The sequence below is a fragment of the Rissa tridactyla genome, chromosome 10 (genome assembly GCF_028500815.1).
Source record: "Rissa tridactyla isolate bRisTri1 chromosome 10, bRisTri1.patW.cur.20221130, whole genome shotgun sequence".
NCBI classification, from domain to species: domain Eukaryota; kingdom Metazoa; phylum Chordata; class Aves; order Charadriiformes; family Laridae; genus Rissa; species Rissa tridactyla.
The window spans coordinates 8,609,232-8,626,018 of record NC_071475.1 but is presented as its reverse complement, the minus strand read 5'-3'; the positions used below and the strand labels follow the sequence as shown (position 1 = coordinate 8,626,018).

General features: G+C 48.4%; 1 protein-coding gene across 5 annotated transcripts in view; it reads left to right on the top strand.

The window, feature by feature from the left end:
- The window catches only part of ADAMTS9 (ADAM metallopeptidase with thrombospondin type 1 motif 9), an 87,387-nt gene that overhangs the window by 59,420 nt on the left and 11,180 nt on the right, over window positions 1-16,787 (top strand). For all 5 annotated transcript variants that reach the window (XR_008468683.1, XM_054216096.1, XM_054216095.1 and 2 more), the window contains 4 exons: window positions 2,806-2,973; window positions 7,935-8,108; window positions 13,950-14,120; window positions 15,611-15,805. Coding sequence is in view for 4 of the 5 variants with exons in the window: in XM_054216096.1 (XP_054072071.1) it covers window positions 2,806-2,973; window positions 7,935-8,108; window positions 13,950-14,120; window positions 15,611-15,805 (708 nt within the window). In the remaining variant the exon portion in view is untranslated. The remainder of the gene's footprint in view (window positions 1-2,805; window positions 2,974-7,934; window positions 8,109-13,949; window positions 14,121-15,610; window positions 15,806-16,787) is intronic.

Sequence of the window (16,787 nt, the reverse complement as noted above, 5' to 3'; positions counted from 1 at the left end):
CCACTATTAAATTATTTTCTGCGTGTGGCTCACATATGCTTAAAACCTACATGCTAAATGAAAGTTGGAAAGACCTGAGATGAATTAGAAGGCGGCTATGAAGTAGACTCTTTGCGAAGGCATTTTCAGTCTCTATACTTGGTTGCATTAGATTATTCAACCTCTCTTTTCTATCAGTGCAAATGAGATCACAACTCACGTGCGCATGAAAAGAAATGGGTGGTTTAGATCTAAAAATGCTCAGTTGCCTAACTTTGATTTATATTAAAGACAGACATGGAAATGATTAATTCCAGCGTCTTGGGAATTACATTTAAGTATTAACGAAATTAGGCAAATTATGCCTCAGCCTCCGAGCGCACCAAGGTATGCATGCAGTCTTGTTGTTTGATCATGGAATGGGGAGATCAATGTCAGAATTGGGCTCCACGCCAAAGTTAAGCAATTTGTAGAAGGGGGATAACAATTTTGGAAATGACTAGCACCACATTATTTGTGAGATCAAATGTTTATCAATCAACTTCAGGTCCCCAGAAATGTCCTCTCGTTCTTGCACAATGTGATTATTCTTCCTTTAGAATAAGTAGCGGATCCAATGTTTGGGTTTTTTTAAATTAGAGAAAAGATGCACTTGGCCGTACTGGCTCACGATGTGGGGGAAGAGAGAGTCCTATCAAGTGTGTGAATTTATTCTTTAGCTTTGGCTGTCACAGTAAAGTGGCATCAACCAGCATGGAAGGTGCTTACCGAGGAGCACTTGCATTTTTACTGAAGCATCAGTGTTGCCGTTTAATCCAAAGATAGCAAATGGATGAAGGTATTAGAATTTTACAACTGGGTTTGGTAGGATTTGACATTTCCTTCTTGCTGCTGACATTCATTGCCTGGGGAGAGATGTAGAAAGAATGAAAAAACGAACTTCTGATGAAATGCGAAGGCTTATAAAAATAGGATAACGTTAATTCAATCTTTTTTCTGTTGATACTAAAGAAAAAAAGTGAAGTTTATGAATCTGGGTAACTTGTGAAAGTCTCATCTTAGAACAAGGGACAGCATTTCTTCTGGTTCTCGGTGCAAGGTTGAATGTTGCTCTTTGGGGGTTTTGGCCTATCTTGAAATTGGAGCTGGGCTCAGGAAAACTCAGAGGCGGCCGTTCCTGGGAAAACTCAGAGGTGGCCATCCATGCTGCAGGCTCTCCTGGCTTCCCACCTCTTCCAGAGGAGCATCATTAATGGCCCTTAAGTCCTGCTGATTGCAAGGGACCCCGGCTACCTTTTTGTCAATTTGCAATGGTCTTGCAGCAGGAAAACAGCCTTTTTCAGGGCATTGCTTATAGAAGCTTTTAAGCAGCAACATCTGATCTTATGAGTTACATCCATTTCTCTCCACGTTGGTCTGAACTTTTCCATTTCGGAGCAAGTTACTGCTCTCTCGCTGGTTCTTTGTGTACCTCTTCACACAACAGGGGCTGAAGGAGTTGGAAGTAGTGCTGTAATTTAAAATAATCATAGCTGTCAATGCATATGCCAATTTCTATTCTAATGGATCTTCCAGAGCTGCTACATATATAAATTGTAGGTTTTTAGGTTTCAAATGTATTCGAAGACTGGGAAGAGCTTGGGCTGTAATTTCTGTCTTTGGAAATATGCTGATGGAGCGGCTCCAAAATGAAGGGAGAAGCCTCATCTCCGCGTGTTTGCTGCATTCTGAAAAGAAAGCAGAGCATTTCGTAGTGAGACATGGTTGAACCAGTGTGTTCGTGCTCAAGGATTAAACCAGGATGCTTGTGACATAGCATGTAATGACTTGCATAACACGTAATGAAGAAATTGAAGCCGAGTCTCTGGGTGCATCATGCTGAGTAAGAGGCTTGTTCTACACGAAACTGTCATATTAAATTCTTGTCGTGATTCCAGAGCCCTTTGATTCCTAAATCTTTCGGAGGAGACTAATCTGAAATCAAAGTGAAGTTGCTTGGGGTTTGCATGCCAGAAGTGGTCACATTTGAAAAAGTTCAGTGAACCTGCAGAGGGAGGTTGAAATTAGTTGCTTCACTACAAAGCTTACAGCTAACTTACCTGCTGATTTGCTTTTTCCTTTGATTCTTCGGCCTCTGCCTTCTTGCCACCTTCTGAGTTGTTTTCAAAATACATAAATCTTAAGGATGAGCATGTCCTGGTTTCAGTCTGTTTAGTTAAAAAAAAAAAAAAGAAAAGTAAATCAGTCTGCACTGGTAAAACAAAACACACATGGGCTTTAATACCAAGGACGTGGAAAGACTGCATTTTTCTCTGCTGCCTTGTCCTTTGTGCAGTCACTTCCCTCTGTGAAGGCGTATGTCGCGCTTTACTCTCCTGATTTACCAACATTTGACTTCCCTTTGTACCAAGGTAAATGGAAACGGTTCCTTTCAAGTTCTCCTGAGTAGATAGTGAGGGCTCCTGCCTTGATCCCTGTAAGATGACTCTGCTCCTTTGAAACCGCTGGAGCAAGGCCAGGAATCCAGCCTGTTATCCCTGCTGAATGTCAGCTGCTTTCTCTATTTTGATATTGGCATTTGGGGTTGGGGGGGGGGTGTGCGCGTTGAGCAAGAATATCATGCAATATTAAGTGCGAATGGGAACATTTCCAGCAATTAAATTCTGCCCTTCCGTATCCCCCTCAGGCTTTGCGTAGGCTGGCGGAGACCTGGGGACGTGCTTTTTGGTCCAGTTAAAAGCAAATGCCCTGGGTAGCCATGGCCCGTGTATAACCGCGTAGATGGCCCTGCGTGAAAGCTGATCTGTTGTTACTTTATATTTACAGTGTTCTGTCTCCTGTGGAAGGGGCCAAAAGCACCGCAATGTGTACTGTTTGTCAAAGGAAGGGAGGCATATAGAAGAAGATTATTGCAAGCACCTTGCTAAGCCCAATGTGCAAAAGAAATGCAGAGGGGGCAGATGTCCGAAGTGGAAAGCAGGAGATTGGGGACAGGTGAGCCGCGTTGTGTACCCTTTTGCACCCTTTGATATTTTTCCTCCACCCGATTGGTTAGAAGCTGGGTTTTCCCATCGCTTCTGGCCTCTTGAATTTTTCAAGGGTAAAAGTTTTTGGGCCAGAACCTCAGGTGGCATCAAACAGTGTAGCTTCAATGGATAGCAGTGGAGCAGCACTGATTCGTACCAGCTGAAAACAACGGCAACTTGCTTTTAGTATCTAACTGAAAGCAAATTCCTTAGCAAATGATATTAAAGAGAATCTACTATTTATTCATGTTTTTAATATTGGTATTATTTAAATATGTCACATCCCAAGCAAAATCTTCCCTAGCTTTGAGAAATCTGAAATTAATTTTATTCCCAGCTTCCCGGGAAAGCCTAAAGAACAATCCGAGCTGTTGATTAAAGATGCTTTTCACTGCCTTTTGTTTCTTAACAAGCTCGTCAGTTAATTTTGCTTCATTAAAAAGTCAGATGCTGATGCATAGAGCAGAGACTGCTGGAAATGTGAAAGTGCTTGGAGTTATTAAGCATCTTCTTTACTGAAAGCATAGCTTGAATCCTTGTTTTCCTGAAAATAATGTCTTTGTCATCACCTTGAATCTGCTGCATCACATTTTTATCTCCGAACCTCGCTTTTCCCTCTACCTCATTAGCGTGCTAATCAGCAGAATTATTGAAAATCCCAGACTAAATGAACTGTTGCTTGTAAAACATCATGTTCTCTTGCGGTCTGTCTTCCAAATTAAGGTACAAAACACCGATTCTCACTGTATGTGAGTTCCCTGAAAAATAAACCATTAACATCGCTACAGGCACCCATGCAAATGTTAGGACTAGGACAGCACACTCTTGTTTAATGCCGACTATTAAAAAAAACCAATAAACCCATCGATGTTCTATGATTGCTTTCAGAGTTGTATTTTTTTTTTAATGCTTACCTTTGAATTAATAGGACAGCAGCATTTGCCATTACGCGTGTAAAGGGCTAAATGTGCATTCACCGTGGAGGCTCAGTTACCGAGGTCTGAGCCCTTTGCCCAAGGTATGGCTGGGAGCACCCAGGTAGCCCTGTGAAACGCACAGTGCTGCTCCCATATTGGAAATTAAATCAGTATTGTTACCTTTGTCACCTGCAGGACCGAACCCTCAATTTCATACAGGAAGCCAGACTGAAAAGAGACGCCAGGCCATTAGATAGTCTTGTCATATCCGATTTGCACCTTATTTAACGTGACTGCTCCTGAAAGCAATTTTTTACAGCTAATAATTGTAAACATAATAATGTAATGGTCTGTTGATTGCGTTAAAATACGCTAATGTTAATTGATAAAAGTAAGTGTGTTAAAATTTCCAACATTCCGCCACACGGATGGACTTAATTTTATGCAAGTGGAGAAAGAAGCCCAAGTTAATAGGAGGATGAGGTGATTTATGGCCTGAGGTAATCTCTTGTGACTAGGCAATTAAGGAATATTTGTATGCTAATGATAAGACTAAGAATAGGCAGCGCATTTCCAGCACGCGGGGTAGCTCCGCAGCCCCTGGTGATGCTGTACGGGCTCCGCCAGCCGGCATCTTGCGTGGGGACAACAATGAACGCCCCAGAGCCGAGGTGGATTTAGGGGCTGAACTTCTCATCGAGGTGGATTTAGGTGCTGAGCTTCTTATTAAGACTGTGAAACAGGCAGCGGTTCGGCAGGCTGAATACCCAGAGGTCAGGATCTAAATGGGCACGGAAGCTCCGTGTCACCTTCCCCATCACCGGTGACGCTGTTGAAAATAGGGAGCCAGGATCAGCTTGCACTTAGATACCATCAAAAAAAAAAAAAAAAAAAAAGCTTTCTGAAGGTCTAATTGCCTCCAAAAGATAATCCCAAAGCTGAGCTGCTGTGAGCTGGCTGCCTTTTGTCCTGGGTAAACCAGCAAAAGTCTGCGTGAGAAATAAGGCAAGGTTTTCCCATAAAAGTACATCCTCCCTGTCCCCATACATGCACAGGACCTGTTGCATGTGCCTTTAGGTGTTTGGTTTTTTCTTTTCCTTTTGGGAAAAGGAGTGATTAAAAAAATCAGGATTAAAAAATACAAGAATAGTTAAAAATGAATGCCAGCCAGCAGCTGGCTAAGCTGGTGTTCCGCTTCCAGGTTTTTTTCTCTCTGGATGTTTTGTATTCAGAGGCCGGGTAATTCTTTTCTAGGTTGTTATGAACCCACTTTCCTGCAGCGGAGCATTCTTAATATATCTGTAACAATCAGAAGGGAAGAAAAAAAGGCTTTTTCTCCAAGTTTTAAATGTGCTTGTGTCTGCACTGAAATGTCAGATTTAACGTGTTTGCATCTCCTAAGTACTATCAATTATGGCCATTTACCTTTCACTTAGCAAAAATACCAATATTTATTCCGCTGTCTGGTATTTACGTATTTCAGCTACAGGCTGAAATCCAGCCTTGTTTGAGAGCGCAGGTAGAGCGTCTGGCAGAGCTTCTCCGTAGCCGAGCTGGCACTCGGCAGTTTGGCGGTTGACTTTCTCAGTGGAGAAAGGAGGCACTCCTTGGAAAATATATAGACTCTATAGAAAGGACAAAGAGGCTGCCTGGCTGGTGGCACCCCATAAGGGAATATATGAGTATAGCAAAAGTTGGCTGCCCCAAAACTGAGTATCTTCTGGCAGTGTCAGCCAGCTGTATTTCCCTAGGGTAGACACAGCCTGGCTGAGCAGTGTTCTGGATTAGAATAGCCAGGATGAAAACGGTGTAAAAACCCACCTATTTTTTTGCCCCTGTAGTGGTGTTATTTTGAAGCCAGCCATCAATCCAGCCAGAGCCACAGCGATATTGACGCTGCCGTGCGGGCAGCGGGAGGAGATGCCTCGTTCTGCTGGGAAAACTCCCGTGGCCCCAACTCCCCCACCGTCACCCAAGCGGGCGCAGCGTTGTCCCCCCGTCGGCAGGGCTCCGAGCTCCGGCGATGCCCCGGGTCACCCCACACCACCCTCCTCTGACCCCAGGGCTGTGCTCACCTGCAGTTGTGTCTTCTCGGCCAGGGCCATGCTGGCGTTCCTTTCTCCTGTACCATGGCTGCGTCGCGCTGTGGCCACCGGGGGCACGTAGGAAGCCCATTTGGCTAGGAAGAGCCTCCTCTACCTATACTCTTGTAATTAGCCCAAGGAAAAGCTCTTTGCTTGCTTGCTTGCTTATATGTGGGGGGTTCAAATCTCTTCCAAGGGACGGTCCAGGACACAGCACCGCTGGCCTGGCATCCTGAGGGAATTTATTCCCCCACTGTGAGTCCTCCCACAGATTCTGTCAGGATGCAGCGTTTATCCTCGCGGGCTTACGTGGGTTTCGCCCCCGGCATGCAGTGAAACGAGTTGACGGCTTTGCCAGGTGGTCCAGCATGGCCAGGGACCAGCCGCCTCCTCCCCAAACCCGCTCTGTGGGGTGTCACAGCCCCCCCGGGAAAGAGCCGTGGCATGGCTCGCTCTCCCTTATCATAACGTTCCCGGGCATGGGCTTTTTAGGTGGGTGATAAATGCAAACCAAAAGGCGTTTTTGAGCATGGTATGCATCCTGGTGTATATGTTTCTCCAAGTTTGTTGCCGTTATTCAGTTTAACTGTCCCCTATGGAATGCGTAGGACAAACAGCGCTATTAATCACAGGGAGTCAGCGCAGCAGATGGGAAACATTGGCATCACCAGTGACAGAAATCTCGCTGCTACTTTCAAAAGTTACACACACAGACAAAAAAAAAAAAAAACCCACCCCACCCTCTTACAAATATCTGAAGCCAGGCAAATGTTCACAGTCAGCTTTTCTTTGGTCCTCGTGGCTTTATGGGACGTTGGGATAGTAAAGCAAACGGAGCATTACGGAGGAATACTCTGCGAAAGAGGGAATTGCTTCCCCATTAGGCACCGCCTAATTCCCTGCCTTAAGGCGGCTCGCTTTTATGCGTCTTGCAATAACGGGCTGTAAACTTGTTTTCTTAGTTCCTGATGTATTAATAATATTGCTTATATTAATCGTTGACTCAGCAAAAGGCTAATCCTAAGAGCCGTGTTTTAAATGCATACCTTTGATTTTTACGTGCTTCCTTCTATAAAGGCAAAGTGGTTTTATTCCAAATCTATATCGTGTGCTTTAAGATTTAGCAAGGAAAAATCCATAGCAGAGGGACATTAAGTACTGCTAAACATATTACAGTGTGCAGTCACGACAATAAGAGATGTTGTGCGAAGGAAAAAGCAAGCTGTTAAAGGTATTGTAGTGTAGATAATAATTTGAAGATGTCTGAGAAGCAGAAAAATTCAGGCTTTTCTTGCTGTGCCTAGAAGTGGGGAGAAATGTGCCCACAGCGTAACGAAGGAAATGTGAATCGCAGTTAATTTAAAAAAGACATTTATTTTCACAAACTAACAGAACGCCCTGGCTTGTGTGCATGTGCGTGTTTAGATGCGTGCTGAAAGAAATCCCAGCTGTCTCATGCCTTTACCTCTCTACCACTACAGACTTTCTTCTATATAATTCAAGTTGGCTTTTCATTAAAGTCCGCTCCAGCGACACTTGTGTCATTTGAGATATTTGGAACTACTACTTTTTGGAGCCGAGTGCCTGAGAAGTAATAGGCAGAGCCTTGCCGCCTCTGGCGTGTCGCGATGGTTTAGCCATGCCGCTTTCTCCAGAGGGTTTTTTTTTGCAATATAAATCCTGTCCGGGAAATCCCGACCCTGCTGAAGCCAATGGCAAAACTTCCCGCTGGCTTCAGGGGAGCAGGGATTTCAGCCTGGCCGCTCCGTCCTTGCGAAATTTTTCCCTTGTGCAATGAAAAGCCGTCACCTGGAAGTTTAAACGCTGGCATTTGCGCATTGCTATCGCTGCTGTTGAGGGCGAACCCCGGGAACTTACCGTGAGGGCTGCGACAGGGACCGCCACTCACCTTTTGTCCCTTCCTCCAGTGTTCGGTGTCCTGCGGCCGGGGCGTCCAGCGCCGCGCCGTGCACTGCTACGGCGGCACCCCGAAGGCAGACGAGGAGGCAGAGTGTGACCCAGCCGGCCGTCCCCCTCCGCAGCGGGACTGCCACCTCCCCGAGTGCCCCACGCACCGCTGGGCAGCCGGCGAATGGCAAGCGGTAAGCGGGGACCCCCCCCTCCGCCCTCCCCCGGGGTCACGTCACTTGTGCTCTCGAGCGTGCGGCGCGGGATGAGGCTGGATGATGCCGGAGACGGGGGGCTGCCGGGGGCCAGAGATCGCTGTCCGTGGGTCGGGGTTTCCACCGAGTGGGGTTTTGGGGTTGCAACCCGGGCTCGCCGAAAAAAAAGGAAGCAGAGGAAACACTCGTATGTTCTGGCTGGAAGGGGGAGCTGAGGAATATCTCCGTAGGGTTAATTTGTGCGAATATCCAGCAGGTTTTGGGTAGCGGGGATTTGGGTCTGAGCCCTGTGGCGCTGCTCCGGCGGTGAGCCCCGTGCCTGTGGGTTTGGAGGAACTGAGGAATGTCACTAATTCCCCCTTTCCTGCTTCGTTATCCCAGCTCCTGACAGCTCTCTCCTTCGGCTGAGCTCCCCATCCATACTTTTTGCCAAGCCATGAGCAGCGCTGAGATGAAATCTCCCATGGGAGACGGTGCTTTTCTGGGTGACCGGGATCAGTCCCCAGCAAAACCAGCCCCTTATGCTGGAGCAGGGGATAAAGCTGCTGCTCCGGTGGTTCAGGGAGCGACTCCAACTCGTGGCTGGTGGGTGGCAGGAGGACAAGGGGCCTCTGGGCAGGAGGAGGGGGTGCAGGAGGAGCCCTCCCGTGGGCTGCCCGCAGGGTGCTGTCACACGCTTCCAGCGCAAAACAGATTTTGGCAGAGGAACTTCAGACCAGGCACCGAAATTAGTATTTTCATTCTGGTTTTGTTCCGTTTTTAGCTATCCCTGGGTGGAAGAGTCCTGCTCCAGTTCTCCTCCATCCCTGTCCCACTGTCCGAGGCTCTTCCCTGCGGTGCAGGGACTGCCAGCCTTGGAAATGGGAAAGGCGATGGAGCTGCCAGCTCTGGCGAGCTGAATCCTGTGTCATCCAGCCCACAGAAGAGGCCACCACTTCTTTGGAGAGGGTGTCCTCGTCACACGGGGAGAAGGGATTGCCCATCATGGGCCATTCATGGGGATGCAGGGGATGGAGAGGGGCAGGTGGATCCCCAGCCCCCAGGTGGATCATCCTCCCTGCAAAAGCATTGCTGGCCCCGGTGGCGGGGCAGCAGGGGCTCGATCCTGCATCCTTTGAGCAGCAAAAGTCTCACTGACTTTGGAGGTGCGTGCCCCTGGTCACCCTAACGCCTGCAGTGCGCAGATCCAGGGAGCAGGATAAATATTAAGCAGAGGGGGGCCCGGCTTTGATTGTCAGTCAGGCTGCTTTGATATTGCTCCTGCATGGCCCAGGGAGGTCCGGAAGGGGGACAGAATGGGTCAAGGTCCCTTCCCCTGCCGAGACAGTGTGAAGAGACCATGGTGTAAATGCAAACTAGGGCCTCCTGCTCCTCTAACAGAAGATGGAGAGGTACTGCCTCCATAAAGGCTACTTCCAGAGCCTGCCTTTATTGTGTCACTAAAAAAAAGACAAAAAGAAAGAAAAAAAGGGGAGGATAGGAAAAGCAAATTTACTGATGAAAGAAAAAACCATCTTATGCATGCAGAGGCTGTGCAGCTTTTCCGCTGCAGCAAGAAAAAATTCAGGGTTAAGGCAGAGTGTGCTTTCCTCTCATCCTTCCTTCCCCACGAGCTCATCCTTGGCTCGTGCCTGCGCGGAGCATCCTGGACTGCAGGCAGCCGGGGATGGGGCATTATCTAACATCCCCTGCTGTGGTACTGCGGCCCGACAGGGGTGGTACCAACCAGTTTAGCTTCATTTCCCCTGTCCTGGTGGTGTTGGGAAGTTATAATGGATTTATAATCTTATGTAAAGTGGCCACAAGTACAAGAGGCCAGAGGGGACCGTGCCCCGTTCCCACCTGCCAGGGAGCCGAGGTGTGATGGGAAGCAGCAGGAGGCAAAGCCGAGCCGAGCACGCAGTGGTAGCTGACGGAAACACCCCAGCCTGGAAAAGAAACGTCAAAAAAGCTGAGGGGGCTCCAGCAAATTCCTTGCAATGAACTTGTGCTTTTACAGAGCGTTTTTAAATTTCTTCAGCTAATAAATTTACAGGCGGCAAAGTAGGTCACCAAGCAGCATGGAGTTGCAGTCCTTACTCAACGATGTAATTAGCCCTGAAAAGCCTCCGCTCCGACCCCATCCTTTCACCCTCTTTCCCTTATTTTCGCAACTTTTCAAACCAGTGGCTAGAGACCCCTGCCTGCACCCACCCTGCCAAGCCCATGGTGGGAGGTAGATGCTGATGTTCTCCTGAGTTTTCCAGGGCTCCCCATTGCACTGGGGAAATTTTTAACGTGTTACAGAGATTTTTATTTTTTCTTCCCCGGGGATGAGCTTCTCTAGGGGGATGGGCTGGAAGTTTCCTCACCCATAATTAACCACTAATAGAAACGTGCAGGAGATGCTCAATGTGAGCTTGCCCCTTTGGCTGACTCCAAGCAGTTCTTCTCCTGAGCGCTTCTTGTTTTGTTCCGACGTACCCGGTGGAAAAAAGTAATAGCACCTTCTCCCCAGCCATAAGCACTGGCTGCACGTTATTTATAGTGAAGAGGCACAGATTGCATTAGTATTCTCTGAGCAGGGAACAGCAATGAACCCTAATCGACATGAAAGGCGGGATGTAAAATAACATCCCAGCGCTGTCTTGTTCTTGATTTCTTATCTTTATAGGGAATCTGTCGAGAGGGGTTTTTTTTAATTGTTCATTTCTGTTGATGTTTAGAAAAAAGTTGGTCTTGCCAATGAAAAGGAGTAGGGAACTTATTGGAAACCGTTTATTGCTCTGTTGGTGTATTACCGTTAATTAGCTGTTCTCAGTGCCCGCACCAGGGGGAAGAAAGTCAATAGAAAGGGCCCTGCTAATGTCAAAGTAAAACTCAGACCAGGGCCACAAAAAAAAAGGGAGAGAGAAGGATTTTTTTTCTCAATATGAACCTCTGTGGAAGGACAAGGCACGGCTCTGGAAGCTGCAATGCGATTCTTGAACCTTTGACATTTGCCGTTTGGGGGGAAAATTGTGCCATCCTCGCCTGATTTGGATTGCAGAGTTACCCGGGGCATGTTTGAAGTGTTCGTGGTGTGCAGTTTTGTTTCATCTCTCTGACAGATTTTGATTTGAGGGGAGGAAAAAAAAAAAAAACAAAACAATGAATGCTTTCGCAAAGCAATGCCTTTGGGGTTTTTTTAATTATTACTCTTCTAAAACAGTTGCAGAAATGCTTGAAATGGGCCTTAATTTGAACTGCCAGGAAAACAGTTCAAAATTTGGAAAATGAGGCAAAAGAGACAAATATTGTCAAATGCCTGACCTGTTTTTCAGCTCTTGCTATTAATGGCAGCTATCCCCCAGCCCTGCTGTTTTATGTGAGATTTAGATCAGTCATGAACATGGGATTTCATACAAGATCTATCACCATATTAAAATGAAAAATAGCCTTTTCATGCTAGCTGAACTGTCCACTTTCTATGCGAATAATGTTTTATAACCTTGGGGTGGCTGATTGGAACCTCTGCAGTGTCTCTCTCTGATTTGTTTTATGACGGTCTCACTGTCTTTGAGCCGTATTTAATAACTCAGTGGGATTAATTTAATTGCCAGTTATCCCCAAAAATACAAATAATCAAACGTTAATTTACTGACGATGACAAAACACACAGAGCTGGCTTGGGTTTATTTGGCCGTACAACCGTTATGTGCAGAGAAACCCAAAGCAGGCTGGCGTGTGTCTGAGAGCGTCAATCTCTCATCAGCGACTAATGGTTTCAAATGAGGATAGGTTTTTGATACGATAGCTCTTCACGGCCAATGTCAGAAGATGCATTGATGGCATAGAGATTGTTCACCCTCCTAAAATTAAGCGTGAGACAATGTGCTTTCCAAATTCAGGCTTGAATATACATTAAAGGGAGGAGATGAAATCAGCCTTGTTTCTTCCCGCTCCTTGCAAGGTGCCCCCGTTGGCCGTGAGCTGTGGAGGGCTGGAACGACTCACCCTGCGCTGGCGACCACGTGCTGGGCTGGCGTACGCCCAACCAGGGACAAGGGGAGCTTTGAGCATCCTGTGGCCCCGCTTCCCACTGCGCTGGGGGGTCCCTCGTGAGGAGGGAGCAGGGAAGTCGGGGTCCGCACGGCCCCTGAAAGGTGCCACTCAGGGAAGCTACGTGATGCTGGAGTGCCAGTGACACCTTATTCCATGCAATAACCCCCTTTCAGATTTTACTTATATAATAGGGGGATATCAGAGAAGGGCAAATACAGCACAGTTTGTTTGCTCTCTGGGGAAATCACACTCCAGCAAATTCCTCCAGCCCCCTTAGGATCGCTGCGTTTCGGCACAGACCTAGAAGGAGCTTCCACTCCAAGGACTTAAAGGAAGAGAGTAAATAAGGTTGAAAGCACACGAAGCCCTTGGGGTCTTTTGGCAGACTGCGGATTTTGCAATGTTGACTGTTGCCTAAGAGCTCCGAAGTTATTCCTTCGGAATAAATGCTGCTTTGTGGGGCTGCCTCTCCTTCCCCGCCCCCCTCCACTTTGCTCGGTTACTAAATAGTTACGATGAACATGACGTTGCGCTCACCACGGCTCTCCTAGTTTGATGCTGCTGCCGTGAGTTGATCTGGTTTCTCGGGGTTCTCACGTAATTCGCAATCTTGGTTCTGACAGCTAATTACAGAAATGGGGGCCTGAGAGTGCCCGCGTTTCACAACTAGATGAACCCACTAAGATCTTGCTGGTTGTGGGCCAGCCAGGAGAGCAGGAGCTGCTTCGGGGAGGCTGGAAATGATGTTCGGAGGGTGAGACTCTAACTAGATTAAACTGGCACAGTCCTCCGAGCCTAGGTGACTTCAAACGGTGTTTCTGTGCAGATAGGGATGGTCTGATTGAATGTTTTATCCTTTTCCTTAGGGGGAAGACATTTCCTGCACATTATATAAAATGATTATTTTCATGCATTTTTCTCCTCGTTAATCCACTTAGTTGAGTGTTAGAAGTCCATTACAGGCGATGACTTCAAGAAAATGGGGGTTTACCCAGACAGCTGCTCTTATGCTGATTGATTTTGTTTTATGTGCGTTTTGTAAGACGCGCTCCGAGCACAGACCCCTCCCAGGAGCACAGCCTCCCTGTTGGGCTGGTTTTCCCAAGATGAGCAGAGAAAGAACCGAGTCCTTAAAGTCTCCAGAAGCCCCCGGGGAGCGGTTGTGCCCGGCTAGCAGGGGTTGCTCTTAATATCAGGCAGGGCAGTGTTCAAAACAGAATAAACTCAGAGGGTCCCCTCCGCTGCAGCGGTTGCAGAGATGTGTCCCCCTGTCGTGCTGGCAGGGACTGGGGAAGGGGCTCCCCCCAGCACCAGCCACAGCCAAGGGTGCCACGGTGTGTATTTTGGATGGGGGATGGCTGGGTTGTCGTTCTCCGGGCAGCTGTATTCACTAGGGGCTGAAATGATGGGGGTTGGTCCCTTTCTTTCCCCCTTGGCCCATCTCCTGGCCCGGCGTGCCCACCTCTGCATCTCTTGGTCCCATCACAGCTGGACCCCACGTCCACCCCATCCCAACATCTGCTGCCTCGGGTTCTCCTCTCTCCCTGCACCTGTGATTTGGCTTGGTACCTCCATTGGATGGGAAAACATGTCACTGGATGCTCCCACAGCGCCTGGCCCAGCGAGGCCCCGGTCTCGAATTTGCCCCCAGGTGATACCAATGAGAGATGCCAGCATGGGGCAGAGAGCCATGGGCCCACTGGGGATGCTGGGAGGAGGGCTCGCTCGCTTTGCAGATGCGGATTGATTTGCTGAAGTCCCTCGTGGGTTGCATGAGCTGTTGTTTCTTGCAAACAGTGCATCAAGACGTGTGGGGAGGCGTCTCGGTACCGCAAGGTGGTCTGCGTGGATGAGAACAAGCAGGTGCAGAACAGCGGCTACTGCGACGCCAGCAAACGTCCCCCCGAAATCGAGAGCTGCGGGCTGCCGCCCTGCGAGTACGTCTGGATCACCGGGGAGTGGTCGGAGGTGAGTCCCCATCCCCGTCCCCGCACGGGGACCAGGCCACCCTCTCCTCCTCTGGCCACCAGCCTCGCTGAGATATTGCAACCCAAATCAACAGTGGCAGGGCAGTGCTGCGTGGTTTAATTATTATTTTCGGGCTTCGTTTCTGTGTGCAATTTCCCTGCTAGAGAGAAAGGCGCAGGGCTGTGGGAGAATACCAGGATATTAAAGACTAAACGCCAGCGTGCTCAGACTCCTAGCTAATATCTAGAGGCAGTTTTCTTCCAAAGCACATCGCGTTCAGCAGGCACCCTCTTTGGGTCCGTGCCATTTTATTTCATTTATTTATTTATTTATTTTGTTTTATTCCCGTCCCCTCACGAGGAGCTCCGTGGCCCCACGCGCTGTGGGTGAGCATCCTGGGGGAAAGGCGAACCTGGATGTGACTGTGGGGACATGTCCTTCCTCGGTGCCGTCTTTGGCAGGAGCGAGGACCTGCCGTGAGCGAAGGCAGCAGGTTTGCCCCCGCGGCTGGGAGAGGGCTCAGCAAGGAAAATAGATGAGTTTTCTTTGCGGCAGGCGCTGCACGCGGGAGGACCCGGGCTAATCTCAGCCCATTTCCTTCTGCGGCGGGTGAAGGATCACTTTCCTCTTGGAGGAACAGCAGAGGGAAATGACAAGGCAGCTGCTGACACAGCACTGATTAAAAAGAAAGAATAAGAAAAGGGAAAAAGGAAAACACGCAAGGATTGAGGGGGAGGAGAGACAAGCCACCCAAGATAGCGCAGGAGGGAGAAATGTGGGGAGATGAGAATTTCTCGGAGCAGCCTGGTCTCCTGGGTAGTTTCCTAAGAGAAATATCAGGGTCCTCGTGAAGCTGGAGCCCTGGCTGCCCCTTGTCCAGACACCCTCTACACATTCCCACCCCCCATCACTCCCTGGGAGCACTTGGGCCCATGAAGATGAGGAGGTGAGTAAGGGCTTGTGGAGCTGGAGCTCAGCTCATTCCAGCTCCACCTCAGCCTTTTAGTGAGGGCAGACACACCGTTTCTCCTCTAATTCCAGGGGAAAACCTTCCATTTCTTCCAGTTGCTGACAAGTACTTGCAACTCAGGATCAGTCTTGGCCGTTTTCTTTCTCTGCGCATCCCATGGCAAAAAAAAAAAAAAAGAAAAAAAAAGAGAAAAAAGAAAATCCAAATAATAGAAGCATTTTTGAGTTCTCAAGGATCTTCTTCTCCTTTCTTTGCCCTTGGGGACAGATAACTTGTGCTCAGGAGCCAACCTGGAGCAGGGGTTCCTAGAGCAGGTCAGGGAGGAACTGGGTGCTCAAAGACAGTGTCAGGCGCCAGCCTGCTTATAGTCACTCACAACACTCACTGTTGGCTTAAATAGTTACTAGCGATCCCTTGGAGCAGCTTGCCGTGTTAAAAGCTGGTAAACTTGCTTTTCCTCCCCGTTTCGGGCAGCCTTCCCGAAGCATTTGGTGCTGACAGGCGTTTCCTCTGCCCGCAGTGCTCCGTCACGTGTGGGAAGGGATACAGGCAGCGCCTGGTGTCCTGCAGCGAGATTTACACCGGGAAGGACCACTACGAGTACGGGTACCAGAACACGGTCAACTGTCCTGGCACGCAGCCGCCCAACATCCAGCCCTGCTACCTCGGGGAGTGCCCCGTCTCGGCGTCCTGGCGCGTCGGCAACTGGGGAAGCGTAAGTTTGGCAAACTTCATTTTTTCACTGAAAAAATTGGAAAAAAACTTTTATTCTTTACACGGGGGGCACAGTCCCAAGGTTTGGAAGGGAAACATTTGAGGGGTGCATAAATTAACACAGTGAACACCCTCGTGCATCGGCAGCCCCGGTGTGCGTAGGGCTCCTGCTCCAGACCGAACGCCATCGTATGGGGGAGTCCCAGCAGCCACGAGTGGAGTCACAATCTCCGTGAAAATTAGATTGTAGCCAAAATTTGCGGCAGTGTTGAGAGGCATGCTGCGTGCTTACTCAGGAAGTGGGGTTATTGCCAGAAAACCAGGGTTTTTTAACTGCCTTGTGCTAGAGTAGAGGGAGTGATAGGAGGTTGGCAGCTGGGCTTGATCCCACTTGTCCATGTGCGTGAGCAAGACTTGGGTACCACCGATAGGCTAAAACACTGGTAATTTTAGCCTTAAAAGGATTTTTCTTTCTTTTTCTTCCCACCTCCCCCCCGCCCCCACTTCCTTCTTACAAATGCTGGGACAGGGCAGGGGAAAAAAACTTTGCCTTCTGCTAAAGTTATTTGTGTTCAGCCTTTTCTGGAGCCTGAACTACAAGGTTGAATTTTAGTTAAGGTGATAACATTTCACTTCTTTGGGCTGCTTCTGACATTCTTTGAAATGTGATGTTTCTCCCATAAATTTGATTTATTAACCCAGCTCAGGCATTTGTAGGAATTTGTCGGACCTTTACAAGGCAACGAGGGTCAAGTCAAGCAAAATGTAGTGGAAGTTGTCACAGTAAATGGCAGAGCCGTTTGAAACCTAAGTTCCTCCTGCCCCATAAGAAGCCTCAGATCCTCCCTGGAAGTCAGGGCAGAGAAGCTACACCAAAGAGCTCAGCCTCAATTAATCGGTATTCTCCCCCAGAATTTCAGTGCAAAATGTCCAGCTCATTAATAGAGCTTCATTGCAAAGAGTATCCATTTCAGAGAGCAAGA